Consider the following 10268-nt stretch of genomic DNA (forward strand, 5'->3'; position numbering starts at 1 on the left):
TTATCCTACGATGGACTCGGGGCGTTCAGGTACAGCAGGAAACAAGTAGGACTTATCGTGTACATTGTACTTGAAGATTCTGAAATTAGCGCCATCTCCTCCGTCGAAGTCCATTTTGTTGGTGACGAACTTTTGCAGTCTGTTGGTTGTGAAGTACAGGTTGGACTCGTTGTCCAGGGAAAGGGCGTCCGTCCATTGCATGGTCTGCCAGTTCTGAGCCGCAGGGTCCTGGGTCTCCATGACAGCCTCCCCTTCCGACACACCCTGGGATATTACGTCAGCTTCCATGTCCCGTCTGGAGAGTGAGGTGATTTCTTTGTGTATTTGACGTAGGCATAATTAAAGCATGATGAGAATTAAAATATAGTTGCAGCTTCATTTGCTTCACTGCTCAAAGCAAGGTACAATCGTGATGACAGGTTATCCTCCTAAACTCTCTCTCTCTCTCTCTCTCTCTCTCTCTCTCTCTCTCTCTCTCTAAGATTCGTTCCTCTCAGTTCATTGTCCAAAAGACTTAAAGCTACCACTTCGAAATGAACTCTATTGAGTGCAGAAAGACAGTTAACACCAACGGTTGAAAAAGAAAGACACTTGGACCTAACCACATTCTCTCGGGGTATTATAGAACAGCGACCCACTTGTACACAGCGTCATATTCCAAAGCTCCGAAGAAAAGTCCCTTGTGTCCAAAAACCATCCCTCCACCCTGAGACTTCTTGCTGCCCACAAGGCGTGTGGTACTAACAAAGTCATTGCCTGGCGTTCTCAGAACCCATGTATGAACCTGTCCTGGGCCGAGACACAAAGTTGAGGAACAAGGAGTTTGCTTTCCAGAAAATGTATTACATAATGTTATATTAAGTATAATATACATAACATATTAATCATGCAAGTAGATGTATATATATTACGCGTATGTAAGTGTATGCATGTCTAATCCTAATGTGTAATGTTCTTACATATTATATACATTCATAGTATGTATACATACATAATATGTGTATGTTTGTGTGTGAGAGTATAGGCAGGTGGGTTGATAGGCGTGTGTATGTCTGTGTGTTTGTGTGAGTATGTGTGTGTGTGTTTTTTCTTTAGCGTGCAGGCGTTCAATCTTACTTGATACAACTTCTTGGATCCGACAGAAGAGTAATAGAGGTAGTTGAAAGTGGGGGGACATTGCGATTCCTCCGACGCCGACGTCCACCGGGTATATGATGCCGTGGATGGTGATGTCTTGGTCATTGTCAGTACCCATGCTGACAGGGTCCTGGTAGGTTTGAGTACAGTGGGGAAATGGAGAAACCATTAAATTATACAAATCAACCAAAAAAAATTATGGTTTGAACCAAGTACAAGATCGTGTCTTTAACTTTTGCAAGTTGGTTAAATTAGCAGCTGGCCGGGACACAAAGAAGCGACACTTTAACCGGTCAACGCTTAATTTAGTTTAATGGTGATAGAAAACCTGCGGACAGTGTAGTTATAAATCATCAATACTCAAAAGAAGTCAACCCATCCCACTCATTCTCTCCCCTTGGCTTGACAGTATATTGGCAGTAGAATTTTTTGACATTATGTTAGCTGTATTATTATTTGACTTTAAAGCAATCCACTTCTTTTTCAAAATTCGAAATTTTAAAAAAAGAGAAAGATGATGACGATAATTCTGACAATTGTATCGAAAACAAAGAAGCAAGGAAATGAAGAAGGCATGGTCATGTGATAAAGACGACAGGGGGGGCTCTCATGGTCTAGAGGTTACAGTGTTCGACTCATTCAATAGGTACCGGGTTCGAAACCTGACAGCGCCGGAATATTTTCTTCTCTAATATTTTCTCCTTTCCTCTCCTTTCGTGCTCTCCAACCATGTTCTGTCGTCTGATTTCGTTACCATTTTCTGCCCCCCCCCCCCTTTCCCTTTGCCCCCTCATTTGGGTTTCTGACTCTTTCTGCAGCCTTTCTACTACTACTCCTTGGCTACTTCTTACTGTTATCTTTCAGCAACATCACCTGGTCTTATTGTAGGTAAGATCTAACACCTAGCCTTCTCAGATAAGGGTAAAAAATCTAGGAGATGTCGTGTGCAAGTTGCGCACGTTAAAGATCCCTTGGTGGTCCTAAAATCGGCCGCCAACCAGGCAATATTCAAAATTCATGCCAAACTGGACATGTTTAATGTGTTCCGCGCGCTCATATTATGACCTTATACAGTTGCAAACGCCGTAAAACATTTAGACCTACCACACGAACAAAAGACAACAGGAATGAGGAAGAATAAAGACTAAACGAACAGTAACAGACGGTGATAATGATTCCAACATCAATGTCAGTAAAGAATGCAATATTTTCTTAAATAGCGAGAACAAACCTTGTAAACCCACGACTTGTGGGAGAAGTCATAGACGACGAGCGACCTCGTCATTGTGTCGGTCATGTAGGCATACTTCACTCCACACGCCCCTTTTGGGTTTACGTAGTCAAGTACGATATCGTTGAGGTAATTGGTCGTTCTCGAGACAACAGAGTCTGGAAACTCATAGCTCAATATAGTGGAACCGCCCAGAACTGTATCGTACACGATTAGTTTAGCTGGACAGAGATTGGTAGGATTTGGGGACGAAATTCCAACACGACCAATGTCAATGACGTAAAGATATCCAGTGTTCGGGTTTATAGCCATGCTCATGGGGAGTTGCAGAGCGCTGCAGTCTCCAATTTTCTGAGCATCCCAGTTGGGATATGGTCGAAGAACTGATTTACCATCAGCGCACTTGACGACTGTGGTGAGGCCCGGTGGGATCCCTTTCACGTCTGAGTGCGTGGGACAGTTACGTAGATTTTGCGGTGCCAATGATGACCATGGTGCCTAGTGTTGACCTGTTGATATAAAACGCAGATGTAAACACATCTGACAAAACGACTTTTTAATATTTTGGTGAGAAAATGTTTTATTGAATAATTGGAAAGCCTGATTAGTTACCCTACTTGTGTGAAACAATTTAAGTAAAACGAAGTCGTTTTTGAATAAATTTGAATTCAAATCTCCAAAGAACTCTATTTTTCAATTATTGCGCTGACCAAAAAAACTCTTTTCTTGAAACTGCTATGAATTTTTAGAAAAGGTGTTTTTTCAGTTAACGGCAGTTGTGGTCTTTTACTTTTAAAATAAAAAATTATCTTATTTTTTTTGCTGTTTAAGTGGTCATGATAATTTAATGAGGTTGGTAGATATGCGGTCTTGATTGGGAGGTGACGACCTCCAGCTTGTGTGTAATTTGTAACATATAATGAGTATACATGTACTAAAAATCCTCCGTCTCACCTGAATGCGACACGACCCCGGTTTTGGAGGCAAAATCTCCATTAGCCAAGCTCTGGGCAAGGGCAGTGGCGTTTGGCCACTCATAGTCGATGGTGGCAAATTTGTGGATCACTTCAGCATGGCTTGGAATAAAAATGATAGCTAGACACAGTACCTCAATGGACAGAAAGCTTCTTCTCAAAGTAGTCATGTCTGAGAGAAGACAGAAGGTAAGTACACAATTTATAAACATATATTAAGTGGTCATCAAATGGTGGGATGTATTTTTTGAAATCCTGAAACTGAACGTCAGATGTTGTAGCGGATTCCAGATTGACAGCCGATGACAAAACCTAAAACCCATCTGTGGAAAATGAAAATCTTTCTCTGTTTATGTAGGGGTGGGAAGTGCAGACATTGGACGATATGGCTTTCAGTAAGCTATGAGACATTGTTTTCGTTGTATAATCATTTACAAACTGAAAAAAAATGAATCTATTTCTTGATAAAGATTTGAATCGCTCATATCCTTCAAAGACTTGTTCTAGCTCTACATTTTTATTGCTTATAGATGCTTCAGATTTTAGTGAGGGAAAAAAACCATTACGTTGGACATAAGTGAATCGTCCTACATAGCCCTGTGTTGTATTCGTACAAAATGAAGACAAAATTTTATGAGTAAGTGAAATGCACGTGTGTGACTTCTGGACACCTACTTTCTCCCCTCTCCCTGTCCAACCCCGCATCCCCTGGAGTTTCCCTTACACGTTCAAAATAAGATAAAACTGTGTTAGAAGCAGAAAGTGCTAGGAACAATCCCATTTTTTTGCGGGACCAATATTTACAGTATTTTAATATTTTATATCAATGTGTGAAAAAGGGTTTTTTTTAAATCCAGCCCCAATTGTTGTACAAAAATATGAGTAAGTTAAGACAAATTAATACAACCAGCTGCGCAAAGTATGGGAGTCACTGATTCATCCGTTGAAGAGATATTTGAGGATTAGTAACTACGCCACAATTTTTTTTACCGCATTACAATTAATACATTGTTGTAGAAAAGTCATAATGTCTGGGTCAGAAATTAAAACTTATTCGGGTTATTATGTTCTCTAAAATAATTTGGCTTTCTTCAAACAATGTCAGGCAAATACAAACAAATAAAAGTTCTTACCCGCTGAGGGATTTTTCGCGTTAATGAGACGCGCATTAGGCCTATAGGCATGCTTTATAATATGATGGTTCCAGGTTTGGAGGACCCACGTCCTGTTTTGCGACATTTATTTCTGTTATGAATGGGAACACCTGCCTAGTTTTCACGACACCTACTTGACTTTTTTGTTGACTCCATCTTCTGTTGTCTTGCTAACATAACAAAAAAAGAAACAACTGTAGCTCAATTTTGTCTTTCTTAAGAAAAACATGTGCTAAAACTAAATATAGTTGATCGTAGGTCACACTCTGTACTGTCTACACATAAATGCGTTGGGCGGGGTAGTGGAGGGAGGGGGTGTCAACTCGTGCAATCGTTAGGCATTTTCCACGATTATTTTTATAATTTGATTGATAGGACTGGATTTTTTAGTTGTAAGTGTTTGGCAGAACTGAAACCAAACGGATCACTAGTTTACTTTATTAAGGAATTTGAATTGTAGGCATTTTTAGCTTCCCCAGCCTCTCCTTCAACTATTTCATAGCAAAAGAGCCCCAAAAAACCGTATTTTCCCCATACCGGGCATGTTTATCACCATAATTTCCTCATAAAGTCAATATTTCATTTTTCTTTATCGACCGTTTTCTCAAAACGCAACTTTTCTCAATACTTTTTTAAAATAACTCCACCATATTCCATCCAATCTTTATTAAATTTTCACAGAATAAAGAGAAGATGTAATACTAAAAAAGTTTATGTTGAATTTTTGATATATGGAATAGATTTTTGTTGGTGGTGTCTGGAGTGTGGATTTTCACGGATTTTTTGCAAATTTGAATGCTGCCTCAGGACAAAATTCATTAAAATTTTTCTTATTCATTTAGGAAAAAACAACAGACAAAATGTTTAGACATAATGTTTGCTAACTCGCATGCAAATAAAAAAAACAATCAATTTTCAAGAGCAAAAAGTGTAGTATTCATTACGTAAGACATGTCAACAAAATCCAATATGGCCGCCGTATCCATGGAAACGAAATTGTTTTTCTAAAATTTGATTACAGATTTTAAGACTCCTTACTATGCTTGTTATATGTGTGAAATTTGGTAAAGTTTGGTCCAGCAATAAGCGAGATAGCCTTCAGTTGTAGCCCCTTTTTTAAAATTGGAAGTAACACCGGAGTTTCTACGGTGTTCCTTTTTGGAGGAAAAAAAAGAAGAAAATAAAGAAATTAAACTTTATTTTCTTTTTAAACTGGCACAGGACTCATATTTCCTTCCATTTTAATGCACTCAGTGGGTGGTTGAACTTGAAGTGACCTCCTCAGTGACCCCATCTCATTTCTTAACAGGGAGGAAGTTAGGAATGTTTTGTTATGTTTTTTTCTATTGCTATGAGATAACACGAAAGGTATCTACACGGAGAAGCGCTTTGGCACTGTTTTGCCTAGACAGATTCGAAGTGGGGGTGTGGACCAGTTTCCACCGAGATTAGTCAGCAAAATAGGAACAGAACGTAACTAGGTCAGATTTTTAAAATTTTCGCTGGGCTGCGATGATGGCATAAGTCATTTTCAGCATTTTCGAGAAAAACAAAAAGAACTCTTTATTTTCTTACTTGTATCAAAGTTTCATAATTTGCTTAGTTTGTACCATAATAAGCACTATTTAATTTGCAGGAAGAAAGAAGGTATTCTTAAAACATGACTTATCATGTCATTCTGTATCCACACGGACAGGACATATGCCATAATGAAAACATTTGTGCCAAAATGGCGTTCCTGGTGAAGGTAACCAATAACATCTCTCAGTCCCAATGTGACTTTGTTTTCAAGGATTCATTTTGGTTTTAAATAGAGACCTTCGTTTAGAAAAAAAACACAATCAAAGATTTAAAATAACTTAGGTTTACTACTACTACTATCCAGTCAGCAGTCTCTTGTCTTGCCTATCGCCCCAGATTTGTGTTTATTTATGCATGGATTTTCTAATAATTACTCTGAAAAGGGGTGTTTCTCAACTTTGTATCATTATTATACACCTTTTTAAATTGTGTAACATCACAACACAGTTTTCCCATCTCCTAGATTCTTTGCTCCTATGTAGGCCTATTATTTGTGAAGCATGATCTTTCAAACCATTCTTCTTTGTGACACATGAATGTCCTTACATGATATTTTGAAGATCTATTGGTCAAGACCAAAGGTCATGACCTGGTACATCTACCTGAAAGTGAAAGCAATGGCATGTTGCCAGTAGACGATACTAGACTGATCATAAAAACTTTTGTACGCGCCAAATGGTGCGATGTAGGTCTCTTACATTTTAGCAAATTATTACAACATCGGTAGTGGGAGGTCCGTGTGAGGTGTGGCTGGTTATACACCATACATAAAGTACAGCTAGAACAACTGACAATCTACTTTTATGACTAGCTTAGTGAATTAACATGAGATCTAGCAGCAAAGAATATAGAAATAATAAGATGCACCCCTCATTTTATTCCCAACACATTGAATTAACATGAGATCTAGCAACAAAGAAAATAGAAATAGCAAGATGTACCCTTATACCTGATTTGATTCCAAACACATTGACAATGTATCTTCTTAGGAGCATATCAAATAAGTTGAGATCAGAAGTGAGGGAAGAAGTACATGTCCTCTATGTCTACCATCCTGGGAAAGCTGTATCATGCATACTGCTTTACGATCGTCTGTCAAGACGCAAAATGCCAAAAGTGGATCATCATTTACTCGTATTCTGGATGAAGTGCTGTAACAAATAGGCCGTTGGTCAATATACTGACTAGGGGTGGAGTTTGAGGCTGGTATATATTTACACTGCATAGATGTGCCAGCACTCTCTTTCAGAGTAACCACATAAGCTACACCTAGATGATGAATCCGATGTTAAGAGAGAGAAAGAGAGAGAGAGAGAGAGAGAGAGAGAGAGAGAGAGAGAGAGAGAGAGAGGCAGCACTCTCTATCAGAGTTAACATATCATCTACACCTAGGTGATGAATCCGATTTAACATCCTTTCTCAGAAAGGATTTACCAAAGGATTTACCAGAAATGCGTGATCCAATGTTGTTTGCAAACATGATAGACCTATGATATGCAAGAACAAAAGCTCTATGTAATATGCTTTTATATCTTCTTCTTCTTCTCCTCCTCCTTCTTCTCCTTTTCCTTCTCCTTCTTCTTCTTCTTCTCCTTCTCCTTCTTCTTCTTCTTCTTCTTCTCCTCCTCTTCCTCCTCCTCCTCCTCCTCCTCCTCCTCCTCCTCCTCATCCTCATCCTCCTCCTCCTCCTCATCCTCCTCCTCCTCCTCCTCCTCCTTCTTCTTCTTCTTCTTCTTCTTCTTCTTCTTCTTCTTCTTCTTCTTCTTCTTCTTCTTCTTCTTCTTCTTCTTCTTCTTCTTCTTCTTCTTCTTCTTCTTCTTCTTCTCCTTCTTCTTCTTCTTCTTCATGTATTAGGTCTGGAGCTGACATTGACGATCATGGTACCCCTTGGTTTTTATATAAAGAGGCTCTGGGCGTCCCTTCTGTGAGCAACTTTGACATAGGTGATAGCATGCCAATATTAGGTATATGGGGCAGTTACAGGTGTCTGAGCGCTCGCCTGGCCCAAACGCTGTAAAGCAGAGCATCCATGGTATTTGTTGTTCTTTGGTCTGAATAGACGGCAGAAGATATTCGGAGACGTCTCCTTCGAGCACACAGGAACTATTCGGAGACGCACAAATGCACTGCTTTGGGGGGGGGGGGTAAACTGCGTATTGTTTGCTGCAGATCGCACATATAGCTAAAAAAAACTGTTGCAAATCAAACATTTTCAAGAAAATTAAAAACCAAACTGAAAAATATCAAATTATGGGTTAAAACAATGTAACATAAACCCTGATTTTTTTTACTTGATCTAGAGGCACAAAGCATTTTGATTGGTCTATCTCCGTCGGAGACGTCTCCGGACAGATACCGCGGAATAGACCGCTCTTGTTGGCTGGGACTGCGACGTTGTGGATGGAGGCTCTATAGGGGAACAAATCAGTGTGACTGGCCCACCGTAAACCTCCTGCGCCTGGGCTGGGTGTATGTCTGTTTAAGAATTTTTAACTACATGTACCTATAGCAATATGTTTGGGCAAGTAAACACACCACTTTTAAAGAAAGGGACAGTCATTGCTGTTATTTTACTTGGATTTACTTGGATCCAAAGCTAGAATCATAGCAGGCGGCACATGTCCATAGCTGCTCATCTCTCCTTTCCAGCGTCCACCTCAGGGTCTTCCTGCTAATTGTCTCCATGAGGAGCTGGTTTGAGACACGCGTGACCACTCCTCGGAGAAAACTTTTTTTCGCTGTGCCCCGCATACACTTTTCTTTTATTAAGCTGAGTGTGTGGGAGTCTGTCTCCTCTTGGTTGTGAAGGCTCTCCTTGCATCTGGCGATCACCATTGGTGGGTCGAGCATGATTCGGCCATTGGGTGCTGCTTTGCCGGCAAGTTCATCAGCAAACTCATTTCCATGCACCCCTGCGTGACCGGTGCTGTTATTTGCGACAAGTTGAGGTGTTTGTCTCCAGTTCGGCCTCGGTATTCAAATGGCATGTTATGTCTTTCATCAACTTGTGCCGCAATAAAAACTTTTTTTTTTCAAATAAAGCAAACTATTTGGACAATTTTTAATTTGAATTATTTTTAGATAACACGATGTACCTGCATGAAGATACACTATGAATTGCATTTTGGCCTCAGTAAGACCTATGCCATTCTTGCACCCCAAAGACGAAACTTAAGACACTCGGACATTAAAACAAGTACACAAGCAGGCACACACATGCACATGCATGCACTTGCAAGCACACATACACTCACGCCCACAGGCACACACACACACACACACACACACACACACACACACACACACACACACACACACACACACACACTCACATCTCTGTCAATCTCCAGAGCCCTGTGTACCCGTGTGTTACACTCCGCCCGGAACATGTGAAGCCAGAACACCACAGACTCCTGGAACCACTCCTGGTAGTTGGGCACGCTCAGTCGGAAGTAGTCCCTGGGTGGAGGAATACACAGGTACAGTTGACATAAAGTAGTCCCTAAGAGGAGGAATACACAGGCATAGTTGACATAAAGCAATCCCTAGGCGGAGGAATACAGAGGTACAGTTGACATAGAATAGTCCCTTGATACAATTAGTACAATCTATTACATATGAAATAAAACGAATGAATTGAATGAAACAAAGTTATATAATAAAGTAAAGCAAAACAAAAAATCAAACCAAAAACTTGTGAGGCGCCTCACATCTGTGAGACTGGTGACTCTCATAACCACAAATTGCCAACACACAAATAGCGAAACTTGCACATAGCGAAACTTGCACATAACAAAACACGCACATAGCTAACAGATTTTCAGGTCCCGAGTTTTATCTTATACTTTGTATTCTCTCTATTCAATACACGTACATTGCAAAATTGATAATTGGTACAAACCAAAAGATGTCAGCGTTCTGTCGGTTTTGTTTTGAGTATGCTGGTCTGTAAATGTGTATCGTTGGTGAAGCTAGTTCCTACGGACTGAGAGAAAATGTAGGTGCAGTTTGTTAAAATAGCACCAAGATGGATGGGTGGATATATTGTTGCAGTTGCTGAAAGTAGTCCTTACTGTAGTCCTTAGATGGATAATATGTAGGCACAGTTTGTGAAAGTAGTTCTTAGATGGATGGATATGTAGGCAGTTTGTGAAAGTAGTTCTTAGATGGATGGATATGTAGGCACAGTTT

General features: G+C 40.0%; 1 protein-coding gene across 1 annotated transcript in view; it reads right to left on the minus strand.

The window, feature by feature from the left end:
- Positions 1-10268, minus strand: part of LOC101857356 — a 10608-nt gene continuing 340 nt past the window's right edge. The window contains exons 2-7 of the mRNA XM_005106477.2: positions 9406-9579; positions 3323-3514; positions 2369-2811; positions 1117-1267; positions 639-789; positions 1-295 (exon numbers count right to left, since the gene is read on the minus strand). Coding sequence (XP_005106534.2) covers positions 1-295; positions 639-789; positions 1117-1267; positions 2369-2811; positions 3323-3514; positions 9406-9579 — 1406 coding nt within the window. The remainder of the gene's footprint in view (positions 296-638; positions 790-1116; positions 1268-2368; positions 2812-3322; positions 3515-9405; positions 9580-10268) is intronic.

Source organism: Aplysia californica, unplaced genomic scaffold (genome assembly GCF_000002075.1).
Source record: "Aplysia californica isolate F4 #8 unplaced genomic scaffold, AplCal3.0 scaffold00536, whole genome shotgun sequence".
Taxonomy (NCBI): domain Eukaryota; kingdom Metazoa; phylum Mollusca; class Gastropoda; order Aplysiida; family Aplysiidae; genus Aplysia; species Aplysia californica.